At 44.5% G+C, this 19,660-nt stretch overlaps 1 protein-coding gene across 3 annotated transcripts in view; it reads left to right on the forward strand.

Moving 5' to 3' along the window:
- LOC117005024 (DDB1- and CUL4-associated factor 12-like) overlaps positions 1-19,660 on the forward strand; it is a 76,990-nt gene that overhangs the window by 34,167 nt on the left and 23,163 nt on the right. For all 3 annotated transcript variants that reach the window (XM_033076246.1, XM_033076245.1, XM_033076247.1), the window contains 4 exons: positions 13,948-14,154; positions 15,883-15,943; positions 17,615-17,808; positions 17,985-18,050. In XM_033076246.1, the coding sequence (XP_032932137.1) occupies positions 13,948-14,154; positions 15,883-15,943; positions 17,615-17,808; positions 17,985-18,050 (528 nt within the window). The remainder of the gene's footprint in view (positions 1-13,947; positions 14,155-15,882; positions 15,944-17,614; positions 17,809-17,984; positions 18,051-19,660) is intronic.

The raw sequence follows: 19,660 nt of genomic DNA on the forward strand, positions 1-19,660 counted from the left end.
GCTGTGGGTGGATCTCTGCATCCCCTGTGGACCCATGGGCTGCATGGGGACAGCCTGCTTCACCATGGTCATCACCACAACCTGCAGAGGAATCTTGGCTCTGGCACCTGGAGCACCTCCTCCCCCTCCTTGTCCACTGACCTTGGTGTCTCCATGTTGTTTTCCCTCACATGTTGTCATCTCCTCCTCTTCTCTGGGTAGAAAAAACTGTGTGCACTTTGTTTTGTTTTTCTTCTTAAATGTATTATCACAGAGGTGTTACCACCCTCTCTAATTGGCCCAACCTTGGCCAGTGGCACATCCACGTTCAGACCTAACAGGGGTTGGCTCTGCCGGACATGGTGGAAGCTTCCAGCAGCTTCTCACAGAAGCCACCTCTATGGCCCCCCCACTACCAAAAACCAGACCATACAAAACCAACACAGTGGTCTTCAGATCCTCTGCATCCCCAACTCCAAAACCCCAGGGGTCAACCTTGAGTCTCCCCTGGTGCTTTCTGCCAGCAGCTTCAGGAAGGATCATTCTCCCCAGCTGTGGTGTAGAGCACATTTTTTACATCTTTCCCTGTCCTGACCTCCCCAAGAGGCTATAGCTTGAACTGTCTCCTGTTTGATTCGCTCAAAGGCTTTTTGTTGCTCAGGGCCCCATTTGAAATAATTCTTCTTTCTGATCACTTGATAGGGAAATCTTATTATAATTTGGAATATACATTCTCCAAAATCCCACAATGCCTAAGAAAGCTTCTGTTTCTTTCTTGTGAGTCGGTGGAGACATTACTGTTATTTTGTTGAATGTATCCACTGGTATGTGGCAACACACATGTTGCTATTTTATTCCTAAAACCTGGATCTCTTTGGCAGGTCCCTTGACCTTACTTTGTCTTATGGCAGAACAGCCTTTCAGAAGGATTTGGACTATTTTCTTACCTGTGTCAAAAACTTCTGCTGTATTGCCCCACACAATGACTTCATCAATGTATTATAGGAGTTCTGGAGCTTCATCCTTTTGCAGTTCAGTCTGGATTAGTCCATGGCAGATGGTGGGGCTCTGTTTCCACCCCTGGGCAGTTGGTTCCAGGTGTACTGGATGCCTCTCCAAGTCAAAGCAAACTGTCGCCTGCATTCTGCTTCCAGAGGAATTGAGAAAAACACACTGGTGATATCAGTTGTGACACCACTTGGCTGCCTTTGACTTCAGCTCGTATTGAAGTTCTGGCATGTCCAGCATGGTAGCACTCAGTGATGGTGTGACATTGTTCAGGCCACAATTATCCACTGTCAGTCTACATTCTCCATTAGACTTTCGCACTGGCTAAATGAGACTGTAAAAGGATGAGTGGGTCCTGCTGATCACTCCTTGGCTCTCCAGTTAATGAATCAGCTTATGGGTTGGAATCAGGGAGTCAATTATTGCAATATTGCTGCTGGTTCACTGTTGTGGTAGCGATCTGCACCTGCTGTTCTTCAGCCTTCAGTAACCCCACAACTAAAGAGTTCTCTGAGAGACTGAGCAGGGTAGACAGCTGATAACTTTCCTCTGTCTCCAGGGCAGCTATACCAAAAGCCCACTGGTACCCTTTTGGATCCTTGAAATAGCCTCTCCTGAGGTAATTTATGCCAAAGATGCACAGAGCCTCTGGGCCAGTCACAGTGGGGTGTTTTTGCCATTCATTCCCAGTCAGGATGATTTCAGCCTCCAATACAGTCAGGTGTTATGATCCCTCTGTCACTCCAGAAATGCAAATGGGTTCTGCCCCTCTATAGTTTGATTTCATTAGGATACACTGTGCACTGATATGTACTAGAGCCTTCTACCCCTTTGGGTCTGACGTGTCAGGTCATTAGATCTACAAGTCCAGTAAACCCAGTTGTCCTTCTCTTCCACCTGGTTGGAGGCAGGGACCCTCTAGTTCTGGTCATAAGATTCTCTACTTACTTTGTGTAGATATGGATTATAATTTTCTTCTGTAGGATCAAGAGTAGGATCAGTCCTTCCATTCTGCCTGAGAAACTGCCCACTGTAGCTTGAAGCAGCAGCTTTCCTTCAAGAACCCTCTTTTGTAATTGTTTTTCCCTGCAATTCCTCTACCCGTGCCTCTAGGATTGAGGTAGGTTTTCCATTCTACTTCCTCATGCCCTCTCTGTGGTCCTTCAGGCAAAATTACAGGATACCCCATGGTGTGTGCCTTCTATATTCTCTCTTTTGAGCAAGAGGATGCTAAATGTTAATAGCTGAGATGCTGGTCCCTACAGGTGTAAAGTAGAGCATATCCTCTTTGAGTTACTGGAGCTCCCAGGACAGTTTTTCCACAGCTGAGATGAGAGAGGAAGAGAGATTGTCTTTGTATTCCTAGAGCTTGTGGGTTTGGGTTCTTCAGGGAAATTTTTTCCCATCTGAAAGGAGGACCCTGTGAGGGGAGGGGGTTGCCCAGGAAACAGCAGAATAGGCAGCTGGAACAACCTCCAGGGACTCAAAAAATATCCTATGAGTCATAGGACTACATCATTCCATTGTGAAACTCTGCCCTGGGGGAGGTGCCACCTGGACCTGACCACATATAATCTCGAGGTCTGGGGGCTTGGGACACCACCAGCACTACTGGACATACAGAGGAGGACCCAAACTTCTGCAGAAGGACCAGACCTTCCATAGGACCACTGCTTTCAACAAGACTGTGTACAGAAAATCATGCTATGAAAAGCCACTGTCCATAAAGGAGACAGAGGAGTCCTGCAACTTTATTCGAATAAAGGGAGAGAGTCCACTGGGACACACACCTGCAGGGTTTTCTTTCTCAGGGTTTCTGTGGGTGCAGCCTCCTTTTATCCTAAACTCCCAGCCGCATGTTGCCCTCTTCCTTTACCCAATGGCTGAGGTGCTAGGAAGGTACAGCCTTCCCAAACTGCCTACCATATGTTACCCCTGAACCTACTGTTTTACCCCAAAGTTCAGAAGTTCAGCCGTCTGCAGACCCCACTTGTCTGTTTCAGGAGCCAGCTGTCTGGGCCTGTAAACGGGGTATCTGCACCACTTAATTAGTGGCTTGTCTTAACTTTCTTCTGTCTTCACTCAGAGTCAGGATTAAAAACATGAAGGAGACAAATTTTATTGTGTTCAGGCTTGGTTGTTTCTTAAATCTTATCTAAAGTACAGAGAGTTCTGCAACACTTCTAGCTACCAGCTAAAAGCGACCAAAATGGATGCCTGAATCTAGTTAGTTACAAGGTCTTTTAAAGCTAAACAGTCCAATAGAGAATTAACACCTATATTATTTATACTTTTGACCCAATAACCAAACTCCTGTGACCCACAGTGCAGCAGTAACTGTCCAACCAGAAACTACTACCTAAAATGAAGAAAGAAGGCAGAAAGAAACAATACCCAGGATCCTCCATCTCGTCCCATACCTATTACTATATTCTGAAAACCCCAATTTCAAAACCCTTCATCATGTGAAATTACACACTTCTATTTTAATTACACACTCATTACTTTAACGCCATCACTCAAATTTGGAAGTCTTCTCCAAGGCCGCAGGTTGAAAGCAGTGTTCTCCAGGGGGTCAGTGCCAGAAAGCACAGAAAGCTCAAAACTCACAGGTTTCTGGGATCCAACATGGGCTCTGTAACTAACCTATCGCAGCGGGGAGCTGTGGGGGAGGTGCTGCGATCTTCCGGAAAAGTGTCCTTAGAAGGACGTCCGTGAAGCACAGGCACGTCCTCCCTCCCAGGTGGAGTGACCAGTTCTTTTTGTGAGGCTCCGCTTCGGCCGACGCAGGAGAGAGAGAGAGACGGGAGCAGCGTTTGGAATTCCAAGGCGAAGTTTCATTGGTCTTCTTCCTCAGAGGGGTCCAGGGACACAGTAGCTCAGGGGGTCTGAGGGAGCAGGGTTCATATAGGGGATGAAACTGATGGTCCAGGGGCGGTACAAAGGGGGGAGTCCAATAAAGTACAACAGATTAACATATAACAGAGGGGCATATTTGGGATACTTTTTCCATAACCACTATGAAGAGGAAGTGCTTAAGGGCATTCCCTCCAGGGGAATGGGGCAATTTCAGTCCCTGGTGCGCCATCGGCCTCCACAACTCCCCTTTCTTTATTTAAGAAGGCTTCCCCAACTGCCCTTTTGATACAGCGCATAAAACAGGAAATCATGAATAACACAACAAGGATGATAACAAAAATCCATAAAACACTTTTAACCAGGGATAGTCCCCACCCTTTAAGTCCCCATTGTTCAAGGAGGTCATTAAAGCCGTCGGTGATTGTTTCTTCATTTTGGATGTCTTTTACTTGTTCCTTGAGCACTTGGATGCTCTTAGAGATGGATTCTGCGTGCGATGATAGATTGAAGCAGCAAAGTCCTTCCAATTCTTGACAGCCGTGTCCATGGACCAAGAGGAAAAAATCAATTGCAGCTGATTTTGTAGGGTGGTATGCCTGGTGGTTTCTTCGTCTCGGAGGAGGTCACTAAGCACTTCTGATGTTGTGTTGGTCTGCTTACTAAGCCAGCACCCCATGTGATTAAGTTCACCTAGAGCCCTTGCAGCTGCCACCCATGGGAGGAGTAATGAAGCGGTAAATCTTTTGCCTTTTGACCAGTTCACTACCGTGGGATCACAATTTTCATCAAATTGTGTGAGTGATCTTTTTTGGCATGCAAATTCTCTTTTGTCCTTCCAATTTTGGAGGAGTGTTGTGTTTGGGGTGAGAGTAGTAAGCTGGCCAAGGGTGCATGGACCACCTCTGAGACGGGAGGGGATTTCTGCCCACGCTCGGTCTCCACAAATAAGGAAGACACCTTTGGGAAGTGTTCTGGGAGAGAAGGAGGCAGAAGTTTTGGGCTATGTTTCTGAAATGTGATTGCACCAATTAGTCTAATTATAGATATTTTTGGTTGGGTAGACGTCCTGGGGCCAGGAGGAAGGATTCCAAAAAGAGAAGTTAACACAGTAACTGGCCTTTGCAGACCCCAACAAATCCAATTCTTGTGGCTCTCCCTGGGAGGGCGGAAGTACTTCCACCCAATTTTTCCCTTGTTCAGAAGGGTGAAGCCACTGTTCCCAGGTGCCCGCTGTTCTGGGCAACTTCTCCAAAGAAGGGCCATCACCGGGCATGAAAGGGGTCCCTACCAGGCAGGTTGAGAGTGGGTTGTTGACGGAGTCCATGGACAGGCACAGGTCTTGTTGTTGGAGGGACTTTGCCAGGCTGACCCACACATTTTGACTGGGCTGTGGGACAATCCAGCCGAGAGCACGCTGTGTGGTGAAGAGCACCCACATAATTGCAAGGATAACAGCGAGGTGGGCGACCTTCATCTTGGCTATGGATGGGGTTTGGGCTAGGGAATATAAACAAAATTGTTATTTGACAAGAAGGAGTATTTTCTCTGGTGAGATAGTTGAGGGGAAGGGAATTAGGGACATGGGAAGGTTTGGGGTAGGAAGGGCAGGAAGGTAAATGGGGTCTGGTAAATTTATCAAGGTTTATTGGGGAATGAGGTAGTAGCAGTAGCTAGGAAATGCCTAGCTCGAGGTTTTTTATATTCTTTGTACAAATGTGGCGCTTTCTTTTTTTGTTTGTGACCTGGTGACAGGATGATTTGGCTGTTGCTGGCTCAGCATTCGACGGCGTCTTCGCGTCCAGGCGTTTCATTTTTGGTGCTGAGATCCTGTAGTGTTAGACTTAGGAGAGACTTTATTAATGTTGTCGGTTGCGGTGTTTGCTGGTCTTAAATAAGGTTTGATACATTTTCCTGGGAGCCATCTTGGGCCAGATGGAGCTGACACACAGGCATACCCTCTTCCCCAGGTAATCAGTGGGAAAGGTCCCGATATTTGTTGGGTTTCAGGGTCCTTGATCAGCACTGGTAGTTTCTCTTCAAGCTTAGCTCGGGCCGAATTTGAGAAGTCCCAGAATACGGGGGAAGTGGGCTCAGTGGAGGAACAATTATGGAAATTTATTACGTACAGAGCCTTACAGAGTCTCTCAATTGGGGACATGGTCTCTGTCCCTCCCCGCTGCTGGTCGAGGACCCACTTGATAGTGCCATGGGTCCTTTCAACAATTGATTGCCCTGTGGGATTATGTGGAATGCCTGTGGTGTGCTTAACTCCCCATTGGTTAAAAAAGTCCCTTAACTTGTGGGAAGAGTAAGCAGGCCCATTATCTGTTTTTATTTTGTTTGGGACTCCTAAGGTAGCGAACGCCAAGAGAAAGTGCTTGATGGTGTGAGCAGCATCTTCTCCCGCGTGGGCGGAAGCAAACACTGCGCCTGAGAAAGTGTCTACCGACACATGGATGAATTTTGTTCTCCCAAACGCTGGGAAGTGAGTCACGTCAGTTTGCCATAACTGGCAGCTATTTAAACCATGGGAATTGACCCCAGATCCTAAGGAAGGCAGCTGGTAGGATTGGCAATTGGGACAGGTAGCTACGATGGCTCTAGCTTGCTCTCTTGTAAGATGGAACATTCTCATTAAAGCAGAGGTATTTTGATGGAAAAATGCATGGGACATCTTTGCTTGGGCAAAAGTGTCCGGTAAGTTCGCGGTTTCAGTAAACATGGCTAGGGTGTCCGCTCTCCCGTTCCCATCGGCAATGGTTCCTGGGAGGTCAGTATGTGACCTCACATGCATTATGTGGTAGGGCTGCTTTCTGTGGGAGATAAATTAACTTAGAAAGTAGCTTATATAAATTTGGATTGGAAACCTCCTTTAAAAGAGAACGTTCGGCTCTCATAGCTACACCAGCAACATAGGTCAAATCCGTGACCACATTTATGGGTTGTTTGAATCTCTCAAAGGCTCTAATGACAGCTGTTAATTCAACAATTTGTGGTGACCCTTCGACCACCTGGACGTCAGACTCCCACTTCTGAGTCTTGGGATCTTTCCAAGTCATTACTGACTTGTGAGAAGACCCAGAGCCATCAGTAAAAATGGTTAGAGCCTTGAGAGGTGTTTTACTTTGTATTAATTTTGGAACCAAATTAAAGACTGATTTAAACAATTCATGAGCAGGCAGATTGATGGAAATTTGGCCTGGGTAGCTATCTAAGGTGAACTGGAGGCTCTCATAGGATTGAAGCAAATGCTGCAAATCCCCAATGGTGGCCAATGGTAGGATAATGCGTGTGAATTCACAACCTGCAAGAGAATGGAGACGAGCTCTAGCCATTTTATTAAATTTGCCATTAGCTCCTGGGGTGTAGTTATAGTTTTGGTTGGTTGGTGATGTGGGAATACCCATTCTATGATGATTAAAGGATCTTTGGATTCGGTATCCCACTGAAAAATGAGTCCATAAAACCAGGGGGCCTTACCTAGGATGGTAAACTGGAAAGGAAGTCTCGGTTCATACCGGTGGGTTTGGCGCGATGACAGGGCTTCTTGGACCTTTTTGATGGACTCTCGGGCTTCGGAGGTGAGCGAGCGTGGTGAGTCTAGATCTTCATTACCACGAAGGAGGTTGAACTACGGGGCAAGGTCTTCTGTGGTGATTCCCAGCAGGGGATGTACCCAGTTGATGGACCCACAGAGTTGGTGGAGGTCTCGCAGGGTCTTTGGGTCATCTCGGATGGCTAACTGTTGGGGTGTGATGGTGCATTCTTGAATTCATTGTCCGAGGTAGGTTCATGGGCTCACAAATTGGATTTTTTCTCTGCTGATTTCAAAGCCTGCCAATTCAATGACCTGAATGGTCTTTTTTAGTGTGATGTCAAGGTAGGCCTGTTCAGGTGGGCAAACAAGGATGTCATCCATATAATGGAGAATGGTCACTTCCGGAAACAGATTCCTTACAGGTGACAAAATGCGGGCCACGTACCACTGGCATATAGTTGGAGAGTTTTTCATACGTTGTGGTAAGACAAGCCAGTGGTAACATTTCAAAGGGGTTTGTCTATTGAGGGAAGGAACTGAAAATGCAAACTTGGGTGCATCTTGAGGATGGAGGGGGATGTTGAAGAAGCAGTCTTTGATATCAATAATGGCGAGCTTCCAATCTCGCGGTAGCATGGAGGGAGAGGGCATACCAGGTTGCAGTGGACCCATATCTTCAATGGTCTCAGTGATTTTTCTGAGGTCGTGGAGGAGCCTCCACCTGTCTTTGCCAGGTTTTCTGAGGACAAAGACAGGGGAGTTCCAAGGGCTATTAGTTTCCATTATATGACCCTTGGAAAGCTGCTCCTCTACGAGGACTTCCAAGGTGCGCAATTTTTCCTTAGAAAGGGACCACTGCTCGACCCACACCAGATGATCTCGTTTCCAGGCGAGTCGGGGAATAGTGGGTGTTGCGTGCTGCACAGTGGCCCCGACTAAAAATCCTTATTGGAAATACAGATGGAAACCCCCCATTGTGATAAAAGGTCTCTGCCCCAAAGAGTGATAGGTGCTCTTACTATATACCATCTGATGGTAGCTATTTTTCCCTCTGGACCCTCCACTATAATATTGTGCTTGCTTCTCATTGTAATGGCAACCCCTCCTATTCCTCAAATCCTTCCTGCAACCAGTTGCAGCTCCCAATTTGATGGCCATTCGGAGCGGGCAATGATGGTAACATCTGCTCCGGTGTCCATCAGTCCTGGGCGAGAATCTTTTCTCCTCTGCAAAGTATGGTACATTCAACTATTGGTTTGCTTGAGCCCACAATTTGTGTCCACATGATAGTTGGATTGAGAGGAACCTGTTCCAAATAGTTCTTGGGTAGGAGAAAGGCCTGGGCAATAGGGGTTCCCTGGTACAGCTGAAATGGTGTGTCTGTGCAGCACAGAGAGACCAGGATGTCATTGTCAAGGCCTACAGTTTGCACCTCTAGGAAGACGTGAAAATTATCTGGTCTATTTACGGTGTCCCCTATGATTAGAATGTCATGAGGATGATCTGGTGGCCCATACTTTCCAGTCAGGATTCTAAAAACACACTCATCAACAAAATGGATGGTCAGTGCGCTTACCACCTAGCGTCGGGTCCCCACCTGAATCGCTCTGTATGGGAGGTCTGCTGGGTCTGGGTTGGAATCTCTGAGATTGTCGAGGGTGGTGTCTGATTCTCCCTGACGGTGGGTAGGGCTGAGTGAGACGGTTTCCGATTTGATGTCATCACACGGGGCCGTTCCGCGCTCCGCTGGAAGTTTCCAGGACTCGGCTGGCGAGATGATTGCTGTTGATGCCATGGGTTCCCATAGCGACGATCTGTTATTGAGTCCCTTTCGGGACAGTCTTTTAGAAAATGACCAAGTTCCCCGCAGCAAAAACATTGCTGGTTGTCTTTTGCAGCAACCACTGTGAAGGCTCCTGATACCCCATCTGCAATGCCCTTGGCAACAGCTTGTGCCACTGTGTTTTCAGTGGAGGTGTGCCTTGTGCAGGCTTCAACCATTTGTTCGATAGTGGGCTCAGAGTCTAGGGGTAATGACCTCAAAATTGCCCTGCACTCTTGATTGGCATTTGCCATGGCAATTTTATTTAAAACCTCTTTGCGTCCCTCAGTACTTTTGATTTGTTTTTCGAGTGCAAGTTTCAGTCTGTCCACAAATTCTATAAATGTCTCTTTTACCCCTTGCTTGATGTTTGCAAAATTTTGTGTTGGGATGGAATTATCTGGGGTGAGGAGTAAAGCTGTTTTTGCTGCAATAGCAATGTCTTGTAATGTAGCCTCTGGTAAAAGCTGGGCTTGGTCAGTGGGTTTTTGGAAGTTACCTTCTCCTGCCAATTGTTCTATTGTGAAATTTTGCCTATTTGTGTCTTTAGAGTAGGCGTCAGATAAGGCTATTAGGTGTTTTTCCAAGGCCTTTCCCACAGCATGCATTCAGCCGGGGTAAGGAGGCAGTGTATATTTTTGATGTCATGGGGGACCAGAACATGGGCAAAGAAGGTAGCTTCTAAAAGGTTTTTAAAGCAGAATGAGCTCCGATCATGTTCTTTAGCAGCTTTGCAAAGATCTTTGAGCTCCCCATAGGGCAGAGGTTCCCATGATGCATATGCTAATGCTCTTTTTCCCTTTCTATGGATAGCTGGGAAGGCTGTGATATTGCTTGCCAATTCCCAGTCTCCCTCTCGGCTTCCCTTTGGGTCTTAGCCCAGCGGTCCCCGGACTCGGGGTGTGAATCCGAGTCTGAGGAGTCGCTACTCTCATCTTCTGAGGGAGATGGAGAGCGCTTGCTCGCAGGGCCAGACTTCTTCGGGCAGACCGAAACTGCCAGACGGTGGTCGACAGTAGAGGCCAAGGTGGCTTCCTTCCGGTCCTGGCCCGGGTCACCTCCGGTTCCCACGACAGCAGGAGCGGAGGTGGGCTGGGCGATGGGGGCAGAGCCAACCGGAGGAGGGGGATGGATGGGGTTCGCATCAGGGAGGGGTTTCCCGACGGAGGGAGAGGGTCCCGACGCGGTTACACCCATCGACGCAGGGGGTGGGGAGAAGCCGAGCGCGGGAAAACACGGAGGAGAGGCAGGAACGCAGCCATTATGGGGTGTAAGGGCGGGAAAACTGGGGTACGAGGGAGGGAAAATGGCATGGCTGGCCGCATTGCCGGCGCTATTTTGCGGGGTAACAACAGGAGGTAAAACTGGGTAAGCGGGCAGAGGTAGGAGGTTGGAGGAAAAGTCCGGGACGGCATGGCTGGTGCCGTCTCAGAGAGGAGAGAGAGAGGATCGGTAGGTGTCAGGGAGTCGGAAGCAGCCCTGTATATCACAATGATTTCCACCTGCCGGTCGCCCCTCAGGCAGGGAAGGGGGTTCGGGAATGGGGGGATGAGAAGGGGGAGAAGGAGTTTTTAACGAGGGGTCCAAAACATCACCCGAAACATCCTTTAAAATCCCAGTAGCTTTCACAATGTTATGAAATAAAGGAAAAAATTTCGCAACAGAAAAATCCTCATTTGCCTGAGTACTGTATAACTTCCTTCCCACGTTATCCCAAAAGGAGCCCGAAAGAACAGAGTGACGATTTGTATGGGGAAAATGTTGAAAAACCCAAAGGACAAATGTTTCAAGTTCCCCTTTAGAAAACTGAATATTTCCCATAAGAAGGGTACCCTCAACTTGGAGATATACGTCCCATTGAGGAGGGCTAAGCATAGAATATTGCATGCCCATCCTCGAAACTCCAATTTCCCACCGAGCAGTAAAAGGAAGAACAGAAAGGAAAAAGACCGCGAGAATTTAAACTCACGTTTTCTCTTCGGGCCAACCGAAGCCCGCCGGGTCAAATCAAAACTGCAGGGGGGTCGTCAGGCGGTCGACCGGTCTTCAAAGATGATCTTCCGAAGGTCCCGGTCGCCCGTCCGATGGCCCTCACTAGAACGCTAGAAGCCGTCCTTGGGGAGCCGGCTAAACCCGGGAGCGACTTAATTCCCACAGGTGGAGCTGAGGGAGTCGCTTTACCAGGAACCTGTCAGCAGAGGTCCCTGTTCCGGGCGCCAGCTATCGCGGCGGGGAGCTGTGGGGGAGGTGCCGCGATCTTCCGGAAAAGCGTCCTTAGAAGGACGTCTGTGAAGCACAGGCACGTCCTCCCTCCCAGGCGGAGTGACCAGCTCTTTTTGTGAGGCTCCCCTTCGGCCGACGCAGGAGAGAGACGGGAGCAGCGTTTGGAATTCCAAGGCGAAGTTTCATTGGTCTTCTTCCTCAGAGGGGTCCAGGGACACAGTAGCTCAGGGGGTCTGAGGGAGCAGGGTTCATATAGGGGATGAAATTGATGGTCCAGGGGCGGTACAAAGGGGGGATTCCAATAAAGTACAACAGATTAACATATAACAGAGGGGCATATTTGGGATACTTTTTCCATAACCACTATGAAGAGGAAGTGCTTAAGGGCATTCCCTCCAGGGGAGTGGGGCAATTTCAGTCCCTGGTGGGCCATCGGCCTCCACACTAACCTGCTGCTCAAAGTCAGTAGTGACATTAAAACCCATTTTAAAAATGTTAACACCCACACCTTCACCCATAGAATTGTTTATAAAACAATTAGCACACATCTTTCCTATCATGCACTTGTTCAGGGGTGAGGTTCAAAAACATTGGAGGTGCCCACTGTCCTAGGCACTTGCCCATACTATCCCGCACACTCCATCTCTCGGAACTATTGTGCCTCAGGGCAAATCTCTGGGTGATGTTCTTAAATAGTTGTTTTATCTGAAAGAAGACCTGAACTATATGCAGCAACATGCTGGCTCCTAGCATAAGGACCTGGTTGGCTGCAAGGGGATTGAAAAGATAGTCAAAATCTTACAAATTCTCAAATACTTCTGTAGTCATCCTGGAGGAGAAGGAAGGCAGGCAGACAGGATGGATGGATGGAAGTTGGAAGATGTATTTGAGGAGAAAAGGTAGAAGATGTAACTGTTAATAGTTCCCAATAAATGGCTCCTGAGGTACAGATAGGATGGCAATGCTGAGGACGCAGACCAGGTTAGTTTCATGACCAGTGGTTCTATCATAGGCCAGTATTAAAAGTACAACAAAATTATAACCTTGGTCTAGGCCTCAAGGATGATAAACATCACCACAAGGAACACATACTGCAAGTAATGTGAAAAACAAAATTCATGATTTAGAATTTTAAAAGTTTAATAAGGGATAAAACCAGGGACAAAAAAGATATCCAGTGCTGGGGTGTTTTTGGTGATTAGCCAAAAAACACAGCATCAGTGTAAAACACCATTCTCTATATACTGTTACATTGCTGGAGGTACATACATATTCATGAGTTTATACATTATTTAAACAGTCCTCTGAGTTTTTGATGTTCCAAGAACTCTCTTGTTTGGTGTTAATCTCTGACTTGTCTGCAGGACATTCTGTAGATTAGGTCAATATATTTTATTTCTTCCTGTGTTTCCATCCTGTTGTTTCATACTCCCTGATAGCGAGGAGTCAATAAATCCTTCCCAGATGCTTATGCTCTGGTTTCTGTCACTGATATCTTATCACTTGGAGAGGCCAGTCTGCAGATGTAAGAAAAATAATTGCTTTACACCATTCTCTAAGTTGGTTACATAGAGGTATTTTAGTCTATTTTAACATTTTGCTAAAGCCTACAATATAATATATTTATCACACTACTATTCATATAAACTATGCAGTGTTGTCCTGGTTTAGGGGACAGTATTGCCAGAAAAGAAAAAGGCGAGAGCTTTTTCCCAAAATGGAGAGTGAAAATTCCCTCCCTCCCAGTTTATTATAATTTGGAAATTAAGGGTTTCTAAGGCAAAAGGTATGGGTTTAGGAATAACAGTTCTTTACTGATATATCTACAAGACAAAACAAGAACAATATCAGCTATGAAAAAAAAAAATCAGCGACAAAACAGAACGAAACTCAGTCTCCAGGAATGGTGACTCCACCACCTCCCCCAGGCAGATAATTCCAGTACCTGATCACTCTTTCCATAAAAACTTTTTTTCTAATATCTGACCTAAATTTCCTTCAGTGCAGCTTAAGACTGCGTCCTCTTGTTCTGTCAGTTGCTGCTTGGAGAAAGACACCAACCCCTACCTGGCTACAACCACCTTTCAGGAAGTTGTAGGGAGTGATAAGGTCACCCGTGAGTCTCCTTTTCTCCAGGCTAAACAACCCCAGCTCCCTCAACCACTCTTCATAGGGCTTGTGTTCCAAGCCCTTCACCAACCTTGTTGCCCTCCTCTGGATGCACTCAAGCATCTCAACATCCTTCCTAAACTGAGGGGCCCAGAACTGGACACCAGTACCAGCTACTAAGAAGGAAGTTAACATTATCTTAGCCAGAAGGATGATGGATTATTAAAGTAAAATACACAGTTATTTAATTTAGTTGTTTTAAGAAGGAATGTATGCATTTTTCAACCCTATTTGCAACATTTGTGGATTCTACATTTAAAAGAATGTTGGTTCAAAATAGGGAGGATATTTGACCATCTTGGTTTTCTTATCTGTGTGATAATGACTTGTATCTGCTTTTTTCCCCCAGTTATTTGTAATAGATGTCCAGACTGGTCAAATTACAAAGATTCCTATTCTGAAAGATCGTGAACCGGGCATGGTGAACCAGCAGGGATGTGGTATTCATGCCATTGAGCTCAACCCCTCAAGGACCTTTCTGGCCACAGGTGGAGACAACCCCAACAGTCTTGCAATTTACCGTCTGCCTACACTTGATCCTGTGTGTGTGGGAGATGTAAGTGAAAGTATTTGGGGAAAGTTTATTTTGTCCTAAGAATTACTACTTTGAAGTGTGTAAGGTCAGAGCAAGTTCAGAATTTGGGAGTTTTGTAGTGGAGAGTTAATTTCTGAAAGCTTGAAAATATTCCTGATCAAGTTGCCTTTTTTCACAAGATATCTTAAATATGAATGAGTACATAAATATATGAGAGGATTCTCAGGGTTCTAAGTCAGATTTCTTATTTCTTACCCTCATTCAGGTCTACTTCAGATTACTTTTAAGCATTGAAAATGTAACAAAATGTTAATTGTTAAAGTCTAATTGGGGTGATGATGATCTCTGAAACTTAGCTTTAGTGAAAAAACTCATTTGAGAAGTTGTAAAGATGATTCAAGGCTTTCCAGTCTCTAGTGCAGCTTATATATATATTATTTCACAGGTGGAACTTGACTTTGAGGAGTAGTTCTAACCCAGTGGCTTGTGGCAGTTTGATAGACTTTGGTACTGTTTTTATTTTTGAAACATCATGAGACCTTTTTAAAACAGCCAATCTTAAAAAGAAAATGGCTGAAATGGGTATAGTGGTGTCCTGTAAGCACTTCAGTCTTACTTTTCCTTTTTGATTCAGGACTTTGCATAGACGTTAACTACAAGAGCAGAACTTGGGTCAGAGTTTCTGCAGTAGCAGATTGCTAGCTGTAGAAAGGTTCCATTCTGAAGATTTGCATGACTTGTTATTCGTGTGCCACTGTGACTCTGCAGCTTTTCAAACAGAACTAGATTCTTATGGTCTTTTTTTAATACACAGGCTTCTCACCTTCTGAGTAAAAGATTCTTGAAAAATTAATCTGTGGGTCATATATTTTAAACATAATTTTTTTTGTTTCTTTTTAGGGATGTGCATTTGAGGAAATAAAAGTATGCAGCTGCTTTATAGAAGTAAAGAACACTGCTTTCAAAATGGAAAAAATCCAAGTCCTTAGAATTGAGATTACAGTAATTTCACACATATAAGGTGCACCCTTTTGACTAAAATTTTGGTCCAAACCCGGAAGTGCGCCTTATACCCCGGAGCACCTTATATATGGACAAAGTTCGGAAATTTTCCAACCCGGAAGTGCGAGCCGGCAGCCCGCGAGAACTCACGAGAGCTGGCAGCTCGCGACAACCAGCACTGGGCGGGAGTGCTGTGGCCCGCAGCACGGGGAGGGCACTTGGGGCTGCATTTAAAAGCTACGCCGATCCGTGAAAAATGTTTGCAAATTGAGCACCTGCCAGTAAACTCCACGATTGCGCGATTCTGTTACTAATTCGTTACTTTGTTGCACGCGGATCCTCGCTGCAAAAAGAAAGTGCACCTTATACTCCAGTGCGCCTTATATATGGACAAAGTTCGGTAATTTTCCAGCACCCGGAAGTGTGCCTTATAATCTGGTGCGCCTTATACTCGTGAAATTACTGTAATTTGTCCTTGGTCAGAAATCTCTTTTTCTATCCCCTAATTGCTCTCTATTAATTATACATGTCAAAATCAATAAAAGTTAAAATTATTGTTAGGTACTTAAAGTGCTCCAGCTTGATAGTAGAATATAATTTATATATGTTTTTAGTATAGGTCTGTCCTTCTGAGTTTGCACTTAAGTATTCTTCACTTTGATATTTTTTTTTTGTCTGCCTTGAGACCACTGCAGAATATAATGGCACAGAAAATCTGTCTTTTTTTAAATTTTTATTTTCTTTTAGGATGGACATAAGGACTGGATATTTTCAATTGCATGGATAAGTGATACTATGGCTGTTTCTGGTAATGTTAATTTTAAATTTTTTTTCCCCAGAATTTTATACTGATGTACAGCACTTTATAGGTCTTAGGGAAGTACCTTTAGAAGGGATTTGAAACCATTTGGAACTACTTTGCCTATTTAAACCATTCTTGGTCTTAGTACAGCACTTTGCTTTTTTAATTTTTTTAATTTTTTATTTGTAGAGCCCTGGTCTAGATTGTGCTTTTTTTCCCCCTAGTATTAGGGGAATACTGCTGTCTTTACAGTAGGTGTTGCCATGAGAGGGTGTCTAAACACAGTAAGTTCAAGGGAAGGATTCTAAACCAGAATAATTTCAAGAGGGATGTTGGTTGTCACCTAATAACTTTGAATACAACTGAACAGTACTGGTTTCCTGAAATCCTATGAAAGACTGATTAATGAAAACTCAGTTTGTTTTATCAAGCGATCAGTAAAGTTGTGTGTGTGTGTATATGTATATATATAGGCACACACTATGGGAACTAATACAGAAGGTTGTAATAGAAAAGGTCAATTACTGAATTTTTAGTCACTATAGTTGGATAATCAGTGTAACTTCATAAAGTATTACTTACCTTGGGTAAAGGCAGCAGTATGCCGTTGAATTAACATATTCGTTTACTGTCTTTCTGTGCTGAGAGTGTTTAGTATTCCATACAAGGAGGTGTCAAACTGCAGGTGACAGAAAATCTTAACAGTCTCATATAAAAATCAAATGCTTCAATTGATAATTCAGTAATATTAAAAAACCAAAAACTAATAATTGAGTTGATCCTTGCAATTCTCTAACCCAAATATCTGCATTAAAATACCCATTAAGTCACATTGTGTAGGGAAGAAATGGAGGTACCTGTCAAATCTATCAGAGCTGACTTAAATGGAAGTGAGTTGTCTAAAGACCAGAGGGGATGGGTATAGGACCTTGGATTAAGCCCGTATTGATCTTTGAACCAAGGATATTTAGCTTTCTTCATCCAGTATTGTTGCTCTTACTGATTCATATTTTGTATAATTTGGCAGAAAAATAAAATGAGTTCTTGCTTGTTTGGCCTCGGTTCCTGTGTTACATTTTTTAAACAAGAGGTTGAATGAGTTGAATTAACAATAGGTTTGATTTAAATCAGTGCAAATTGTGGTTTTAAATATATGTTTCTGATCAGTTCATAAATGTGTGTGTACATATCCATAAACATACTGTCAGAAATCAAACTATCTAGAATTGGTATAAATCCAACTGTGTTTTCTTGTAGGGTTTTTGTATTGGTTTAACAGACTGTCAATCTTGGCCTTGGTAAGCCAGGCTCAGGCTGAACACATAGGCTATTCAATTGCCTCTGAGTTCGTTCTACATGTGAATCTCTAATGGTGATTGTTGTACAGGATGGTGTTTTTTTGATGCATCCTAATCAGTTTGAAAACAGATTAGGTGATCTAGTTGCTTGGAAACCATGTAGACAAACCAGTTGACAAGTTCACAATGTTATGAACTTAACAGCTCAATAAAATAATGATTTTGTTAATAATAGTTAATATATAGGCATCAATAGTGTGTTCAGTTAGATTAAATAAAGTATCCTTTCTTTCTTTAAGACCTTATTGTTTATTGCAGTTCATTTTTTAAAAGGGGGAATTATGTATATGTGAAATGCTGTTATGGACTATTTATTCAGGTTCCCGGGATGGTTCAATGGGTCTCTGGGAAGTCACAGAGGATGTGTTGTCCAAAAGTGATGCCAGGCATAATATCTCTCAAGTTCCTGTCTATGCCCACATAACACACAGGGCTCTGAAGGATATTCCTAAGGAGAACACCAATCCTGACAACTGCAAAGTCCGAGCATTGGCTTTCAACAACAAGAACAAGGTCAGTAAGATAAGCAAGACAGTTGAGTAGTCCTAAAAATGTCCATATGTATTTGAAAAAAAAGAGTAATCTAAAGCAAATATACTGGAGAAGCAACCTGGAGTGTGAGATTTTAAGGACATCTATAATACAGAAACTAACTCTTACTTTTTTTTTTTGTTTTTCCTTCATAATAGGAACTAGGAGCTGTGTCCTTGGATGGGTATTTTCATCTTTGGAAAGCAGAGCACACACTATCAAAGGTGCTTTTCTGTTGGTGTAAAACTTAAAATATTGCTTTGCATTGAAAACTGTTCACTATTCTTTATTTCCTATAAATGTTTGAAGAAAGGACAACGATGTTTGTAAAACACTGTCCTGGTTCTGGCCAAGGAAGGGTTAGTTTTTGCAGCAACCAGGACGTGCACAACCTGGACCCTGGGGTTGTTAAATACCACCTCACACCAAGTGCAGAGGGGATGGAGGGGGGTGGCATTTTTCCAGTTTTGCTGGGGGGCATGGTTGGGAGGCACCAGGTTCTGCATAGTGAGTAATCACATGTGAATCATTCGCTTGTCTTGTACACACTGCTATCAGTATTGTTCTTGTTTGGTTTTTTAAATATCATTACTGTTTCTAGTAAATTGTTCTTATCTCAACTCATGATCTTTACTTTTTTTTGTCTCCAATTCTCCTCCCCATCCCATCAAAGGGGTGAGTGAGCAGTTCGTGGTCTGGGTGATTCAATGGGAACACTAAATTGGGAAATTCCATGACAGTCAATTTGGCACCCAATGTGAGGCACGAAACATTGAGTTACCAACAGATCTGACCAGAGTGGGTTGGAAACAAATTTCATCTAAGCATTTGTATTAGGTACAGAGCCACTGGTCACAACATTGCTTGGTCTGTTCACATGGTTATGGTACCTAACCGTGTATATGTTCCCCTATGTGCTCCTCATGGTGCTCTTTTTCAGAGCAGGGAGAGGGATCAGGATTGCTTTATTGTTGTACTGTGGGATATCAGTTTATGACATGATAACATCAAGGGCAATGAGGGTCATTTGGGGTGTGTTTTGAGTGCTGCTCTCCTGCGTTTGCCTTGGGTACTACCTCTGGGAATTCATTAATAATTGTACCTAGTCTGTAGGGAGAACAGGGGAGGATGATTTCCCCCAGCTTTTCACACCCTTTTCCTCCTTCAGGTTTGTTACAACAGCTTGTGAGAATTTTGAGTTTCCTTTGGATGTTAAGGAAGGCGCATGTTCTTGTTGCTATGTCTACTCAGTGCCATCTACACCATGTTTAGAATTATGAAAGAGATTTCTAGGATGGTCATTCAGAGGTGTTCCCTGAGGGTGGATAGTCATGAGTGGCATGGAACGTGGGAGAAAATGGGACAGTTTCAGAGGACTTTTGTCCTCCAATTGTTTGGAAGTTAAACCCTGAACAGGACCCTGATAAAGTGGCAGAATATCTGAAAGGAAAATGCTGTGGCGATTCCAGAGATTCACAAAGTAATGCAATGTACTGGACCCTGCCTACTCTTTGCCAGATACTTCCAGATACTGCTCATCACTAGACAACATCCTCAGGGGGAGGAGTAGGAAAGCAGAGCAACTGCCACCGTAGGAGCTGAACCAGAGGAACAACACGTACCAGTACCAGTCATACCTATACAGTAAAAGAAATGCAACACCAAATCAATTTACATAGTGAGGGATGAAGAGGAAGTAGGGCACTCAGAACAGGAGGAAGAAGAAGGGACAGAGAGAATCACCCAATCCCTGTCCCCATGTGAGCTGTGAGATATACGAAAAGATTTCAGCCACCAGTAGGGTGAGCCCCTGGTGACTTGGCTGCTCCGATCC

The sequence above is a fragment of the Catharus ustulatus genome, chromosome W (genome assembly GCF_009819885.2).
Source record: "Catharus ustulatus isolate bCatUst1 chromosome W, bCatUst1.pri.v2, whole genome shotgun sequence".
In the NCBI taxonomy this organism is placed as follows: domain Eukaryota; kingdom Metazoa; phylum Chordata; class Aves; order Passeriformes; family Turdidae; genus Catharus; species Catharus ustulatus.